This window comes from Lactuca serriola, chromosome 2 (assembly GCF_051521515.1).
Source record: "Lactuca serriola cultivar US96UC23 chromosome 2, Lser_US96UC23_V15, whole genome shotgun sequence".
Classification (NCBI taxonomy): Eukaryota; Viridiplantae; Streptophyta; class Magnoliopsida; order Asterales; family Asteraceae; genus Lactuca; species Lactuca serriola.
In genome coordinates this window covers 212,977,772-212,994,875 of record NC_136409.1, presented here as the reverse complement: position 1 = coordinate 212,994,875, position 17,104 = coordinate 212,977,772, and the positions used below count along the sequence as shown (strand labels likewise).

The 17,104-nt window shown below is 33.5% G+C and overlaps 4 protein-coding genes across 4 annotated transcripts; 2 read left to right on the top strand and 2 right to left on the bottom strand.

Moving 5' to 3' along the window:
• Positions 1-2,048: 2,048 nt before the first annotated feature.
• Positions 2,049-4,337, top strand: LOC145088421 (uncharacterized). The gene is made up of 3 exons (XM_079026776.1): positions 2,049-2,440; positions 2,708-3,634; positions 3,714-4,337. The coding sequence occupies exons 2-3, from the start codon at positions 2,728-2,730 to the stop codon at positions 4,295-4,297; spliced, it is 1,491 nt and encodes a 496-aa protein (XP_078882902.1). The 5' UTR covers positions 2,049-2,440; positions 2,708-2,727; the 3' UTR covers positions 4,298-4,337.
• On the bottom strand, positions 4,283-5,470 carry LOC145088422 (dirigent protein 24-like). The gene has a single exon (XM_079026777.1). It carries the CDS (start codon positions 5,468-5,470, stop codon positions 4,412-4,414), a length of 1,059 nt encoding a protein of 352 aa, XP_078882903.1. The 3' UTR covers positions 4,283-4,411.
• A 2,415-nt stretch (positions 5,471-7,885) lies between these two features.
• LOC145088420 (Tetratricopeptide repeat (TPR)-like superfamily protein) lies at positions 7,886-10,944 on the top strand. The gene has a single exon (XM_079026775.1). The coding sequence runs from the start codon at positions 8,346-8,348 to the stop codon at positions 10,479-10,481; it is 2,136 nt and encodes a 711-aa protein (XP_078882901.1). The 5' UTR covers positions 7,886-8,345; the 3' UTR covers positions 10,482-10,944.
• Positions 10,945-12,178: 1,234 nt separating this feature from the next.
• On the bottom strand, positions 12,179-14,940 carry LOC145090780 (caffeoylshikimate esterase-like). The gene is made up of 7 exons (XM_079028855.1): positions 14,847-14,940; positions 14,707-14,739; positions 14,473-14,599; positions 14,240-14,386; positions 13,787-13,917; positions 12,755-12,892; positions 12,179-12,658 (listed from the first exon to the last, which is right to left on the bottom strand). Exons 1-7 carry the CDS (start codon positions 14,847-14,849, stop codon positions 12,278-12,280), a joined length of 960 nt encoding a protein of 319 aa, XP_078884981.1. The 5' UTR covers positions 14,850-14,940; the 3' UTR covers positions 12,179-12,277.
• Positions 14,941-17,104: the final 2,164 nt, after the last annotated feature.

Here is a 17,104-nt window from a genome sequence, read left to right as displayed (position 1 = left end):
CTCACCCTTTTCCCGCTCCCACTCCGTCCATCCTAATTATTGTGATTTAGCTTCAACCAAAGGTTTCTTTATGTGTTGTTATTTCTTTGGCATATTTTTCGAAATTTAATTCCAAACATCAATATATCTTCAAACTTTTCTTTAAAGGGCAGCATGAGAAATCTACAAGTTAAAAACGCTTGAAAAACAATCCCGTTAATGCAAAAAGAGAAGATTTTCAATCATAAAAAACTAAGGTGAATAATGTAAATTTAATTAAAAAACTAAAACAAATGTTTACGCAAACAACTATTTACCGAGTTAATCATTGCAATTGTATCATTGAATTTTGAACGCATGTCGAGGAAAGTTGAAACAACATCATTAATCAATTCCTTTTAGTAATGCTTTATGATGCTCTTCCAAAACTAATGCAACAACAATTAGTTATAATGATTTTCACCTCAAAAGTTGGGATTTAATCGAGAAGTCGTTTTGTCTTCATTATGTGAAAAATTTAAATATTGATATGCACAAAGGCGAGGATGCATAGAGTTATGCCGTGTCTATATTATGGACCCCTTTGAGTTGGATTTTTTTTGGATATATTATTATATTTTTTGGTGGACACTATTAAAAGTTATAGATGGAGACTATTACAAATTTTAAATAAAACAAATCATTTAAAAATATATCGATAGACATCATTATATATTTTAGATGAAACAAATTAATTAACAAAAAAAATATAATCCTAACACTTTTAAATTTTGAGATGAAACAAATCAATTAACAATTGCATTATGAGGTGGTTGCAGAAATATCAGAAATATTTTTAAGACAAAACTTCAAAAATGGTTCTTGTGGTTTTCAAAAATATCAAGTTTAGTCTTTAAGTTCAAAAAACCTCACAAATGGTCCATATGGTTTCAAAACTTTTAACAAATAGTCCTTTTCGCTAATACCGTTAACATTTAACCGTTAAGTGAAGGGCATTTCAGTCATTTCACCACCACAGGAACCATTTATGAAGTTTGCCTTATTTAAAAAAAAAAAGAAAAAAAATATAATTATTTAATATTAAAGGGCTCTCTCTCTCTCTCTCTCTCTCTCTCTCTCTCTCTCTCTCTCTCTCTCTCTAACGATGCATAAACTACTCTTGACTGAAATTCCTACCATCGTCACTACTCGTGATCCGTTAAAAAGCAATGAAGCCTTTGTGGAAGAATTGATCGAAAAACCCACCTACCCTATCCACATAAGTTATATACGTAAAATTATAAGATAGTACAATTTGAAACTTGAAAGGTGAGGGAAAAAAAAAATAAAAAACATATTTTCATACATATTTTGTAACAAAAAAAAGTGACTGTTGAATTGCTAAATCCGCTATTAAAATTGTCCAAATCCACCTAAGTTATATATGTAAGCATGCATGTCAAACACAAAGAGACAATTTAAATTTCACATTGCCCCCTCTACCAATACTATTTTCAATATGGCATTTAATCAGCTATCAAGGCGATCTTGATTCTTGAAGCTAATCAATAAGTTTTCCACTTCAATATGGCACATCCATCTTCAATGATTAGGATCCCATGTTTTTTGGTTTCTATTCCCTGGACTTGTTGCATCAAAGTGGTGTAGGTTTAACATTTGATTTAGAGGGCCGAAAATATAATATATATAAAAATTGGAGAGCAAAAGAGGCTACAACCAAAATTTTATTTTTTTAAGCCTAATATGTATAAAATAAAAATATAAAAACTACTTCTAACCAAAAAAATCAGGAGAAGTCATAGCTCAGTCCTTGTTGCACCATTTCAACTTCCAAATTTTGCCTTTCGGCCATATGTTGAAGACAAACAACCTTATTTTTTGCTTCACCAATAATTCAAGGTGTTTAACTTCTTTTAACTTTAGTCTAGGGTCTCCCGTAGATATTATACAATCATGAGGGGTATATTAGCAAATCTGGGTATTGCAGTTCCAGTTTTACCCTCCAAAATTATGGCGCGCAATTCTTCAAGGCGTTGACCAACCACCAAATCAATGGTGGTGGGCGCGTACAGTGATGTAGTTCAAAGTAACCGAAACCCTAGTTCCTCGCTCCTGTATCAGGTGTAATTTATAAGCTTTAAATTATTTTTCTATAATTTCATTTGTTGTTACTTTTGTCTCTTGTGCATTCCAGCTTCTTCGCATATACCCATAATTGGCTTTATTACTCGTCAGATTAGTCGAATTCATTCCATATCTACGACCCCCTCATGAATGTCGTAGGGATTTGATTTAATTTCTCCAGTTACAGCATCGAATTCCTTTCTCTTTATTGTTTCAATATAATGGCTTATACGAGTGTCGGTGATTACGAAAGTCGGAAAGTGGGAACGATTACGATGTGATGATTACAGATCCAGCTGTTTACCTGTCGTTTTAGAAGCAGAATCCCTCACACAAGGTTTGTTTTTCTTGATTTATTTCGCTTTCAGTTCTTAAAAGCTGAAGTAATTCAGTTGATGAAGTGTACACGAAAGTTGTATTTCTCAAATGCTTACAGTTGTATTGAAACTCTTCTTCAGATTTGATGATCTTGAGGATGGTTTTCTATTTGTGTTTTTGCTTTTGAGATACATATAATAGTTTCTATCACGCAATTTGGGGGGTTTCCGCCTATTCTTTTATAGATTATTTAGGTTAATACCAAATATTTATGTTTTCTGCACAGATTTGAACTTGTTGAAGGTGATGGAAAACAGTCAAAGCACGACGAGCGTTATTGCAAAATTGATGGGTTTTGATGAAACGCCACCCCATCAGCAGCCTGTTTCTAGGCAACAAAGGGTCTTGTCTGACAACTATCTACAGAAATCTGGTTCTATAGGGAAGAGATCAAGAACATATTCCCAAAACAATCTTCTGGGATCCAAGAAAAGGGTGAATCAAAGAACAGATGATTCTTATGTTGAGCAGAAAGTTTTGAGTTCTGAAAACAACAGAGAAAATGGGAAATCAGACACAGTGTTGACCAGAAAGAAGATTTTTCTTAAACCAAACTTAGCAAATATACAACAATCTACCCGACCTTCCTTTCTACTTGATTCTCAGACCACTTTTGCCTGGGAAGCCAAGAAACAACTATTAGAGAGGCTCAAAATGACCAGAGTTTTTCAAGAACGTCAATCTAGTCGTCAAAAGTGTTGTAATCTTGGTGAATCGTTTTCTTTGAACAATACAAAATCAACCTCAAGAGTTGGAAGTTCGATTGGTATTAGCAGCAATGAAGGTTGGAAATATGATTCTGCTACCAAATTACCAATATTCAAACGTTTGAACTTTTCTAGTTTGACCAAAAAGTCTGTGAAAATGACTACGACCGATGTGAAGCCAGGTTCTGGGAAACTGGTGAACGTTATGCATACAAACACCAAGAAGAATCAACTGGTTTCAAATTCAGCAACTCCCTTCGTTGCAAGTTCTAACACAGATGCAGGAACTGAGGATGGTGAATCTTTTTATGGTGACACCAAAGAACATCCCGATAGCAAGATTGAAGCTTATCATCATAGTCCAAATTCAGTTCTCGAACCCCCGTTCAGGGAAGACAATTCGTCAAACTCCGAGTACTGCGAAAGTTCTAGCAACGATCTCCATGGTTGGTGTACACAAACCAAATCTTTTCTGTATCATAAGCTTTATAAATCCGTAGTCTCATGTATGCTGATATTTCACAGATCTATGGATGGAAGATGATTTCGGCCCTGAAATGGCTACATCCAGCGACGACGAAAGATCATGTACTGGTCAAACCCTAGGGTCAATGACACCATTCGGAGCCAAAGAAAGTCGCGATTTTTCATACATGGTAGACGTATTAGACGAATCAGCGTTTCAAGATGGCGACGTGGAGATACGTTTTGAAAAATGGCATTCCTCTGAATGTATAGCGAGCTATTCAATTTTTGAAACATTAGAGAAGAAATACGGGAAGCAAGAATTATGGCAAAAGTCCGAGAGGAAGCTCCTATTTGATCGTATAAATTCAGGAATGATCGAGATTCTCAGACCACGGATTGATATTCGTGTTTCCCCTAATTTATTACAGAGAAAGATGAGAAATATGTCGAGAAGAGACGTCATCGAGGAAGAACTATCGATGTTTTTACTCAATCAAGAAAAAGGAGTCAACGATGGAGTGTCTGAGAAAGCGGTCGGAAGAGAACCATGGTTTGATCCGGTGGACGAAATTGATTTTCTCGTTACAGAACTCGAAATCTTTTTGTTTGACAAGTTAACAGCAGAGTTGGTCAATGTTTAATTTTTCTATATATAATAACACCAATCATTCCACTTTTGAAGCTGAAAGTACCCCAATAAAAAAAAAACAGAAATTAAACAAAGTACATGAAAGATCAAGATCAATAGATCATGTTCATGGTGTAGTAAGGTAGATCTTGACATGAACAATGGTTTCAACGCCATCAGTAGTATGTTCATCCACCTGAGGAAGACTTTCAATGGTGGCATACCCTTTAGCCTCTTCATACTTTCCGGTCCCACCAATGACAGCAATATGCGAGATTTCCGAAGCGGTCCGGTGGACCCCAAAGAAACTAATCGTGTCATCCACCTCGTGGTCCCCACCATGGAACAATGTTGTCAGCGCGAAAGTATGACTAGACCCATCTAATGAGCTCGCGAGGTAAAACCCTTGTCCACTTCCAATCACCCCGGTTCCAAGCTCGTGTCCTTCGGTCAACTCATTGTCAATGACAGTGATTGACCCAAACATGAGTTGTTGGAGAGTGATTCCGGCCGGTAGTTGACCCGCGGCAACAAACGGTAAGTTGTTTCCGCCGTTTACGACATTGTTGTTTCCGGTGTTTTGTAGGACAGTGTTGGAATTAGGGTTGTTAGGGTTGTTTCCGTTGAATCCGGCTAGGAATGGGAGATTGTTGTTGTTTACTATGCCGTTGATGTTGTTGAGTGGGATTCCGCCGGTGATTGGAAACACTTGACTGTTGGGTGTGGAAAAGGGAACGGCGTTTGCGCTTGAGGAGGCTACGATTCCAGTGACCACTCTGCTTGTAGCGTGGGACCCTCCGATGACATCATGCATAAAGAAACTCATCGTTGGATGATCCGTTGCACCGGTTGCTGGTACAGTTCCAACAACCGATGCAGACCCACCTGTGGGTGATGTCACTGGTGTCGTGACACCAGTGGCAACAATTGGATTTTTTACGACCGGTGACGGGATGGAAGGACTGACAAGTGGTGCAGGTGTGATGACGGTGGGGGTGGGGTCCACTTGAGGGGCAACGTCAGGGGTATCGACATCGTCTATTGGATCAGTGGAGTCGTGTTGGTTGGTTGAAAACGGGGTTGTGTCTGTGAGGATGCGGGTCCCCCTAGAACATTCAAGAGAGATTGAGAGTAAAAAGACGCAAAGTGCAGTTTTGAGAAGGGTAGAAGGGTTGTAGAGGGCCATTTGGGTGGCGTTGTTATTGAGGAATAGATAGAGAGTTTGTGTTTTGATGATGAGAAGGACCAATATGGATATATTTATATATGTAATGAGAATTGAGAAGTGGAGCTGATGAGGTACTATGGAGTAGGTCTTTTTAGTGGTTTGGTTTAAAGCTAATTATGATTTATGAGCATATTTGTTATGGGAATTTGAATGCTGTTGTTGAGTTGTATGAGAGCATATTTTGATCTGCTCCAATAACCGAAGGACTATATCAGAAGGATGGGTTTGGTGATGAACTAATATGAACCCTGTCCATTTTCTTTTTATAATTTTGTTGGAGAATAATGCTTATTAAAAGTAACCACTATACTTTTTCTCCCCTGTTTGACAGTCGAAAAAAAATATTTTTTATTTTATTAATGATAAATTGATTTTCTTTTCAAATAATCGTAACTGGGTATTAAGGATTTCCATATAACCATAAATAACTAGACTTTTTTTTTTTTGTAAAGCTCCCAAGTAATTTCAATATTTAAATTCTTTAGATCTGTATGACACAATACTAATTGTTTATTGAAAGTGGTTGATGATTACATGTTTACATAATAATCGTTTATTGAAGATTATTTTTGATTATTAGAAAAATAATGTAGTTTTGGTGTATAAGAGAAGTTTTGATAGATCGGTGAATGAATATTTTGCATATAAGATTGAACTTGGAGAGGGCCGATGCATAATCCTATTTTGATTGTGAGTGTGTGAAAGGACTAGTAGGATTCCTTCAATCATTTTTATCAATTAACTTTAGGAATTTTGCAAAGAACACTTACTTTAAATTCACTTTTATGATACAAGAAAACATTAAGAAAAAAGAAGTTACGGATATATAATTATATATTAAACAGAATTAAAAGATTCACGACTGAGAAAAATAATATTGATTATCATTTTGTGTCATTTGTCACAATAACTTTTATGGGAATTGACACTATAACACAATCAAATTTGGTGTTTGTTCAAGTCAATTTTGTTGATACCTCCCTAATTTACCTTTTTGGCATCAAATCTGGGCGAGTGGGTAGGTTTTAATGTAATTTCACGATCAGAAAGCAATTTTGGAAGTATACCAAAAAGGTTATCTAAGAAGAAACATATTTGCAAAACTCTTACAATCAAATTTTGGATAGACTGATTACTTAATCGAAAAAGAATTCTTCCAATAGTTTAAGCAAACTGTATATCACATCCCGTGGAGGCGTGGAGACGAAATTATAATCCCTTGTGGGTTATGACCTGACTTACAGGGAAATAAAACCGTAACTTTACTGGGAAGCTATAAATTATGAGATTTATCCCAACATCAAGAACAATGAAACAGTTTCATGGCATTCCATCATTCTCCTATGCATTTAAAATCCGTCCTTGAGTCTTGAAATTTAGATGCATTATTACATACAAGCTGCATGTAGTTGACATAATAATTCTAACATCGTCATTATCTCTAAACCGATGATTTTGACAACTAGTGAATATACCTTGTTCATCAAGCAACTCTTTTTTGTAATTTGAGTTGATATCTTTTATTTACTTGACACAAGAATCATTATAATTGAGAACATCAACATATGGACGTCAAGTAAATGCCTTAAAATATCCCTTAACTAATGTTCATACTTGACATGTTCTAGTAGGACCAAATTGTCCTTTTATAATAAAAAAAGGTGCGTATTTAGGTGTAACAATCCAGGGAACAAAACGAATGACAGGTTCCAATAGGAGCTACATTGAAAAAAGATTGTTTTTTTGACCTAAAGCAAAAAAAATCACATACATGTATCATGTATGTTTATTACAACATTGTACTTTGTTATTTTTTTTCCACAAATTAAAATATTAACTGTAAAAAAGTTACCAAATCATAGCATTGTACTTCTATTTTTTTTTTTTTACTTATTAGGACATTTTTGGTCTAAAAGTAAACCCAATCATAGAAGTGAATATCAGTGAAATATACTGAAATTCTTTATTTTGTTTTGTTTTGTGACAGTTAAAAATAGGTTTTTGACAGTCATCAGTTTCCTCCACAAACAAAAGCAGCTCTGCCTGTTTTTTAGAAGCAATACAAAGAAGTAAGAGAGCCAAAGGGACACATTATTTCCCTTATTTCAAAGTTGGTATTAAGTTCTGTTTTTGTATGCTTGTTTTTTTTACTGTATATGAAGGGCAATTGCGTTTTTGTGAAAATTCTTTTTTTTTTTTTCTCTTAAGGACGGGTCTGTTTTTTTCGTAGTTATAAAAGATAGAGTTTTAAAATCTTGTTAATTCAGCATACTTTATAAAGTTTATATTCATGTTTTTGAAGTTATTTCTATTGTCTCTGCAGTGGCTTATGTCAAAACCTTTACAGACTTGCAGTATGCTAAAGTCTGTTTATTGTGGTGAAATACAGTAAGAAGAGTAAACAGAAGCAGAACGACCTTTTGTTTGCTAAGCTTAAAAAATTAAAACCCCATAACCTACCTAATTGAAGCAATTACAACATAAAATTGGAGTTGGGTTTTTCCGACTTTCCCCAAACCGGTAGTGAAAATTGAATACAATACAAAATAGAAACAACAAATCGTCCTGCAGATTCAGATAGAAGAGGTACTCTGCGGGAGTAGTTAACCAAAAAGCCGCAGGAGCATGGCGGTGGCGACTACTGGTGAAGGAAAACGACTACTGGATGGAATATACGCCGCTATCCCAACAGACAAAGCGAAGTAGGGCTAAAAAAGTAATTTTTATTTGAAGTTATCTCCATTGGTGACTCCCCGCTCTTCCCCTCCAAACTCTCAAAACTGATGCCAATAAGCTCGCACTGAACTCCTTCATTATTAATAAAAAAAAGTTCATGACAACAGCTCCTACTTATCGATCCATCTTCACCCAATTCCTTGAATACACCCAACAGAAAAACATCCCAAATGGCCGAACACTCCATGCTCATATCATCAAAACCGGCTCCACCCATTGCTCTTACATTGCCAATAGCCTCGTTAACTTCTACGCCAAATGCCATCTCTTAGCCGAAGCTCATCTTGCTTTCGAAAGCATCGAAAACAAGGACGTTGTCTCATGGAACTCATTAATCAGTGGATATTCTCAACTGGGTGGTCGTCAGAATTCTATCCTTGTCATGGAACTTTTCAAGAAGATGATGAGCCAAGAGAATACGGTGCTGCCCGATGCTCGTACTTTTGCCGGTGTCTTTACTGCTGCTTCAGCTTTAATGGATTCATATGGAGGGAAACAAGCCCATACAGTTGCCTTGAAGTTGGGGAAGTGTGAGGACATTTTCGTTGGTAGTTCTTTGTTAAACATGTACTGTAAGTCGGGGTTTGTTGACGATGCCCGTAAGGTGTTTGATGAAATGCCAGAGAGAAATTCAATTTCTTGGGCTACTATGATTTCCGGGTATTCAATGCAGAGGATTTGTGACCATGCATTGGAACTTTTCAAGGCGTTGGTAGCTCAGGAAGAGGAGCATGTCAACGAATTTGTAGTCACAAGCATCTTAAGTGCATTTACTTTGCCTGAATTCATTCACATTGGACAACAAATCCATTGTCTAGGACTCAAACACGGCCTTTTGTCTCATGCATCTGTAGGTAATGCAATCGTCACAATGTATTCAAAATGTGGAAGCTTGGATGAAGCTATCAAAGCATTTGAGTCATCAAACAACAAGAACTCCATTACATGGTCTGCAATGATCACTGGGTATGCACAGGGAGGCGACTGTAAAAAAGCATTAACATTGTTCTCAAAAATGCATTTCAATGGGTTAGTCGCTAGTGAATTTACACTTGTTGGGGTCCTTAATGCTTGTAGCGATGGTTTAGCTATAGAAGAAGGAAAAGAGACACATGCATACTCAATAAAATTGGGCTTTCAACATCAAATCTACATAATGACTGCTTTAGTTGACATGTATGCTAAATGTGGTTCCTTAGATGATGCTCGAAAAGGGTTTGATCATTTACAAGAACCAGATATAGTACTATGGACATCAATGATTGGAGGGTATGTTCAAAATGGTGAAAACGAGAGTGCTATGGACTTATTTTGTAGAATGCAAAAAGAAGGTATCTCACCAAATGAACTAACCATGGCAAGTGTTCTAAAAGCATGCTCAAGTCTTGCAGCTTTAGAGCAAGGAAAGCAAATCCATGCCACTACTATTAAACATGGATTTGGGCTTGAGGTCCCAATTGGAAGTGCACTTTCAACCATGTATGCTAAATGTGGAAGCCTTAAAGATGGAGGTCTTGTATTTACAAGAATGCCATCGAGGGACATTGTGTCTTGGAATTCAATGATTTCTGGGTTGTCACAAAATGGTCAAGGGAATGAAGCGATTGAATTATTTGAGGAAATGCAGATTGAAGGTATGAATCCGGATTATGTTACTTTTGTAAATGTTCTTACTGCTTGTAGTCATATGGGAATGGTGGAAAGAGGTTGGGATTATTTCAAGAAAATGTCAGATAAATATGGGATCACACCAAGACTCGAGCACTATGCATGCATGGTTGATCTTTTGAGTCGTGGTGGAAAGTTAAATGAAGCTAAAGATTTTATAGAATCAGCACCTATAGATCATGGTCTTTGTTTGTGGCGAATTTTATTAAGTGCATGTAGGAATTATCATAATTATGAATTAGGGGCGTATGCGGGAGAGAAATTAATGGAATTGGGGTCATTGGAATCTTCTGCTTATGTGTTGTTATCGAGTATTTATAAGGCTTTGGGAAGATTGAAAGATGTTGAAAGAGTTAGAGAAATGATGAACTTTCGTGGTGTGAGTAAAGAACCTGGGTGTAGTTGGATTGAGATTAAGAGTCATTTTCATGTTTTTGTTGTTGGAGATCAATTGCATCCTGAAATTAAGGAAATACGTTTGGAGGTAAATAGGTTGAGTAAGCTAATGAAAGATGAAGGTTATCAACTTGAATTTGATTCAAACTTTGGAGGTTTGGAAGTTTAAAAGGATGTTTGGTTCGCAAAATGTTTTTGAAGGAATTAAAATTTGTTAAAGAAATTGAAATTTAAAGAATTTGGAATATAAATAATTTGAATTTTGTCACGCTTTTGGTTAGCATGAAATTCGTTAGCAAATAGCGGGAAATGTCATCGAGAGGAGAGGGGAGTTTACTTTTGAAATTATCGGGTTAGAAGAGTATTTTTGTCTCTTGAGTAAGTTTTTAACCAAGAAATGCTCAGAATTGGATTCCATTGGTTTTAGCATGGAATGTTTAAATCTATAATCATAGGATTTTATGAATTTCGATATAATTCAAATTCATTCTTATTAGCAACCAAACACTGAGTTTGGAATGGAATTGAATTCCAATTTCCGACTAAATCCCATGAATCTTGCTATCTATTTTCAGATTTTTAATTTATTTTATGTTGTATCTACTCTAATAAATGCAAATGACTTTGTCACATGTCCTTCTTTCATAAGATTAGCCACATGTCATTTTGTCATAATTTGAGATATATTTATTTTCCATTTGTCATTACTTTAATTTTCATTTTCAATATATCATTAATTTACTTTCCATAAATTAAACCTACCATAATGACTATCAAATTTTAAATTTCAAATTCAATTTCAAATAAATTTACATTTTAAACCTTTATGTTTAATATTTTCTTATAATTAACCCGTTTACTATACACTAAACACATAATTTTAATTAATTTATTATTTGCATGTTTTTTTCTCATAATTTTCACTTATTTCAATTTCAAATTCAAATAAAATTTCTATTTAATCGTTCGTACTTAACATTTTGTTTTAATCAACCCGTATATTATACGGGTCTCACAACTAGTACATGTATTAATGCAAAGTGACGGAGAACAACAATTGAGGGAAATGAAAAAGAATCCATAGCTAAAGGAATCCTCACTCATTGAAGTTGTTACTTTACCTACTACCACTTTTAATATGTATTCTTGTTCAATTCATGTTCGTGATTTGAAAGCCTTAGAATTTAGACTAATTAAAACCCTTATTTGCTCGATTAGGTGGACTTAAGTCCATCATTCATGATTGTCTTCATATTTTAAAATTAGGTAGAGTTTTTGACTTTTCTACATGATTGATGGTGTATGGGTTGTTGATTTTTTTTACTTGATCATGTTATAGTAGGTCTTGATATATCATACCAAAAAAGTGGAACAAATTTGAATAGGGACTCGTTCTCGTGAAAAAGATTGTTTCGACTAAATAACATACTATGAATAGATGATTTTTCTTTTTTATCACTTGATCATGTTATATTAGGTCTTGATATATCATACCAAAAAATTGGAATAGGGACTCATTCTCGTGAAAATGATTGTTTCGACTAAATAACATACTATGACTAGATGATTTTTTTATCATTTGATCATGTTATATTACTTCTTGATATATCATACGAAAAAGTGGAACAAATTGGAATAGGGACTCATTCTCATGAAAATGATTGTTTCGACTAAATAACATACTATGATTAGATGATTTTTTTTATCACTTGATCATGTTATATTAGGTCTTGATATATCATACAAAAAGTGGAACACATTGGAATAGGGACTCATTCTCGTGAAAATGATTGTTTTGACTAACATACTATGAGTAGATGATTACTTAAAAATCTAATGACATTCAGAAACACTTTACTTGCATGATTTGGTACACACCTCGGAAATGGAGGTATTATGATTTTTATAAAAGGAAATGCAAGAATACAAGGTTCTTACTATTGACTTCTTACACAAGTGTAAACCCTAATTAGCATTCTTTTTACTCGACTCATCATTCTTCTTCTTTTGCTCCCTCTCCATTCTCGAGTTTCCTTGAGCAATTCTCTCATTGATCCAAGTAATAATGTCAGCAAACACAATATCAGTGTTTTCAGTAAATTCCCCGTAAGTCAAAGCATGCCACATCCCCGGATACAACTTAAATGTCTTGTCAGTACTAGATGCTTTCTCATACAAAAGTTTGCTTGCTGTGGGGTCCGTCACCTTGTCGTCGCCTCCGTGTGCAAGAAAAAATGGCAGTTTCACCTCTTGGAGTCTTGTTTCGAGGTTTGTGGTGACACCAAATAATTCATTAGCAGTTTGCAGGCGTACACGACCTTTGTAACATAATGGGTTCTTACGAACCTGTCACAAGGAAATACAAATGATTTGATTGATATTTGATAATAAGTGAAACTAAATTATAATAATCAATGAAGAAAAAAAGTGAAGTTTGTGTACCTCCTCTCTAATTTTAGGATCTCTAAAGGCTAGTTCAATAATATCTTGACCAGGGACTATTCTCCACGTTGGTATGATTCTTGTAAGGTGTGATAATATGCTTACCACAATTTGTGGTGGTTTCATATCGTCAGAAAGCTGAAAATTTTAACATATGTGAAATATTACAAATATTAAATAAATGGGAATGAAAGAAACTAAAGATAACCAATAAGGACAGAATAACAATACAAGAAATTTAATTTATGTTTTATATTTTGAAGAATTGTTCAGATAAACAAAAATGATTGAAAACTAGAGTCTTTCATAACCTAATGTGACAACTTAAAAAGCTTAAACGTACATGATTAAATCTTTCTCGTTAATAAAACTACTTCAGTTATTTGTCAATGAGATTAACCACCAACATATCCATTATGGTTTTGTAGTTGGTAATTGATATATATATATATATATATATATATATATATATATATATATATATATATATATATATATATATATATATATATAATTGGTAGTAATCTGTGGACTTTTCACATGAAACATTCAACTACCTAGACAAAGTCGCAATAAAACATACCGTAAAATGTTTATTTTGAGCTATTGAAAAAATCCAAATATACATAAATAACCATCATAAAATATGACATCTTGGTCAATTTTGTCTTATAAAGAAAAGTTTGGTTATTTGATGAAATATATACGAGATCCAACTTGTTTTGAACAAAATGAATATTTGATTTTAGTACTACTAAGAGATGTTTCCATATTTTTTGAAGTATTATGTCAATTATTGGTACTTTTTTTATAACAACTGATAAATCTTGTGTTTTAATTTTAAACTTATACATAATATATTGTCAAAAAGACCTCACCTACCCCAAAAAAAAAAACACTAAAGTTTAGCAGAGATAACTAATTTGATAAAATTTAAATCGGCCTTGAAGTATTTACTAATAACTAACTAATACATTTTAACAAAATAAAAACATTAAAGAAGAAGACTACTAGAAATATACATAAACACACCTTACACATGGGTGCAACCAAGACTCCACCGTCCCAGAACTCTGGTTTCTTCATATGTAACCTCAGAACCATTGCTCCCCCCATGGATTCTCCAAGCAATACCCTCAATTTATTTTTATTTTCTTGCTTTTCTGAAAATTAAATTCCCAACTCAAATTTAGCATTTATTTCTTTCTTAATATTATTTTCTCCAAAAAAAAAAAATCGAGTTTGTATTTTCTCATATAACAGAAAAATCATTTTGTTTTCTTTTTTTAGAAAATATAATAACAATAATTTGTGATGGTTATACATCATTCAAAAACAATACCCAAAATCTCGTATATCCTAGTTTGGATGGAAATGGTCAAGATTAAAATTCAACCCTTCTTTCCTCATGTATTTTTCTACTAAAAATAGAAATAAAACCTCAAGAACACAATTTTTTTTTAAAATTAAATAAATAAAACTAACCACAAACGCTTGTGAAAAAATCAGAAGAGTCGTCAACCATATCACTAAAAGAAGGGATGTAACCCAGAACTCCATCGGATTTTCCATGCCCTTGACAATCTATTCCATAAACTCCAAATCTTGCCTTTACAAGCCTCATTGCAGGTCCTACTTATATAAATTCAACTCATTTAATAATCATTTTCTAATATAAAAAATGTAAATGAATTAAATTTCAGAATAATCAAGCTCGCCTTTCATGGAGAAACTACACTCCATGGCATACCCATGGTTAAGAAAGACTAAAGCTTTCGGTTCGCAATCAACTGGCAGCCATCTGCACGTAAAAAGCTTCACACCCTTTGAATTTGTAATAAATTCCTGAAAAGAAAATAGCAAGATTTTGACGTGTTTCATGCATGATTTCATGAAGAAACGAAAAACAGAGCAACATGATGGAGAAAAAAATAGAAAGATTCGAATTGTACCTCTTCGTATTTGACATTTGCATCTTCGATTGCCTGAGCATCGTGGGAAACAAACAGAAAATAATTTGATCATTAAATAAAACATGAATCATGCGAATCTGCAGAAAAGAAAAATATAGGATGGATGCAAAGAGACATACCATTAAACAGTGTATGTGTGTATCTGTGTCTGTATTTCTTCAATGAAATAAAAAATAAACTAGTTTTGTGGATCCTTAGATATTGGAATAGGGGGGTGGGGGGTGGTAGTGCTTAATTAATTATGGAGTAGGGCGGTTTATACTTTATAGGGTGCTCAAATCAAATGTCTAATTTGGATGGTCAATTGATTACATGTCATTTTATTTAAATTAATGTGTAATAAATAAATAAATAAAGAGACTTGGATATCGTTATTGAATAAGTGTAGGGTGTAATTGAGTCGAACCAATTTATGAGATACTCGAAATCGACTCAACTCAAGTCGATCTCGAACTATTCGAGTAAATTATCAAGCTGAGCTTGAGTATTGGAAAACTCAGCCCGTGAAGCTCGCGGACTTATTGAGAGCATTGTTATATTTATACATTTACACTTTGTTTTATTCATATTTACATATTATAAAACCGAGTGGAGTTGAGCTCACGACTTAATCGCACTTCTATTGTAATTTAATGCAATTTTATTTTCTTAGTGGTTAATCGAGTCGAGCTTGAAAACGTTTATTACTTTCTCAAGTTCGAGTTCAAGCTTGAATTTAAGGCTCAAGTCAAGTTCAAGTCAAGTTTTGAGCTCGGGTTATTTAGTCGATAGGGGTGTGTATGGGGCGGTTTGGTTCGGTTATTGGTCAAAACCGAACCATAACCATTATGATTGGTTAATACATTTTGATAGCCGTTGAGTATAGTTAATATTGGTTATGGTTAATGGTTTTTGTCGGTTAACAGTTTTGGTTAATGGTTAATATTGGTTAATTATAATGTTCAAAATAATATAAATGGGGAAAATATATTGACATAAAAAATGAAAACATAATACAAAAAAAGTTCTGGACGCCAATGTTTGTAACCTAGTTTATAATAATAGAATAAAATGTGTACATTTGATACTCAAAGTGAGATAACACATAGTCACATTCAAAATAAAAAACATTCAATAAAAATATAAAACTTTTAAAAAAATTGACATTAATAATTTCATATATTGGTAATTGATATTAACATTAAAATAAAGTCAAACATTCATACACGTTCAATGCGATTAAATCAAAAAGTATAAAATAAAATAGTCAAACATTTATATTATGTGTTATCTGGATAAAAAAAAATCCAATCACTCATGTATATTCAATGTGATTAAGTCAAAAAAATCATTCGAATAGGTCTATAAAGTCAAAACAATCTTTGATTATGATTAACGGTGTGAGAATCATCCATTTAGGATTATGGGTGTGAAGATTAAGCTAATTATGAATAATGTTTACAAATTGTAGAATTAGCCGATTATGAATTACAACAGTAATGAATAATCTAACTATTGACATGATTGGAAGATTGTGTGTGTCTGCGTGATCAGCTTTTGATGGTTTGATTGCTCGTTCGTCTCCTAATAAGTGAGGATTAATGAATTATATTTTGAAATTTTAATGGGTCTTAAATAAGTTTGACTATATTATTTTATATATAATCTATAATTTTTATATATTAAAATATAAAGTTAGCGGTTCGGTTAATAATAGTTCGGTTAACCTATAAAACCATAACCGAACCGTTAGTTATCGGTTAACAAAAATTTGAAACCGAACCAATGGTTTTTAAAATGTTTGGTTATATGGGTTAATTTGGTTTTGGTTCGGTTTTTCGGTTATTATGCTCACCCTATTAGTCGAATCAAGTTTGGAGTTTGGTAGTGTTCGACTTGACTTGACTTGGCTCGATAAGACCCTTAGTTAAGTGGTTATGTGATAAGATGCTAGTTCCCGTCTCTTTTATAAATAAAGATCAAGTTCAGCCTTTTTAGCAATGTTTTAAAAAACGGTTTTTTAGTTGAACCGGTATGGTGACCGGTTTCCGGTTTAACCGGTTTCTATATTTTTCATGTTTTTTTTCTATTTTCCTACACATACATACATATATAAATTATGAATTTGATGTTTACAAGTTCAAACATTAAAAATATACATAAAAATAAGTTGTAAATGAATCAAAATACATTAAAATAAAACATAACCATAAGTTTTAATGTTTTACATCAATCGATATACGCTAAAAAGAAAATAAAATATAATACCGAAACAAAATATAGTTTTAGATGAATACAACCACATCAAAAAACTTTATAACATTAACATATGTTTTTATTTAGAGAAAACTAAATATATTTGAAAATAAAAATACCAAAGTTTATTATGTAAATAATT

What these genes read in the sequence shown, in the direction of transcription:
- LOC145088421 (XM_079026776.1), top strand. Translation starts at nt 2,728, where the DNA reads ATGGAAAACAGTCAAAGCACGACGAGCGTTATTGCAAAATTGATGGGT. An exon ending in TTCTAGCAACGATCTCCATG is followed by an intron (nt 3,635 to 3,713) that starts GTTGGTGTACAC and finishes GATATTTCACAG; the next exon opens with ATCTATGGATGGAAGATGAT.
- LOC145088422 (XM_079026777.1), bottom strand. Translation starts at nt 5,470, where the DNA reads ATGGCCCTCTACAACCCTTCTACCCTTCTCAAAACTGCACTTTGCGTC.
- LOC145088420 (XM_079026775.1), top strand. Translation starts at nt 8,346, where the DNA reads ATGACAACAGCTCCTACTTATCGATCCATCTTCACCCAATTCCTTGAA.
- LOC145090780 (XM_079028855.1), bottom strand. An exon ending in TTTTTTCACAAGCGTTTGTG is followed by an intron (nt 13,918 to 14,239) that starts GTTAGTTTTATT and finishes TTTAATTTTCAG; the next exon opens with AAAAGCAAGAAAATAAAAAT. An exon ending in ATCCTAAAATTAGAGAGGAG is followed by an intron (nt 12,659 to 12,754) that starts GTACACAAACTT and finishes TCCTTGTGACAG; the next exon opens with GTTCGTAAGAACCCATTATG.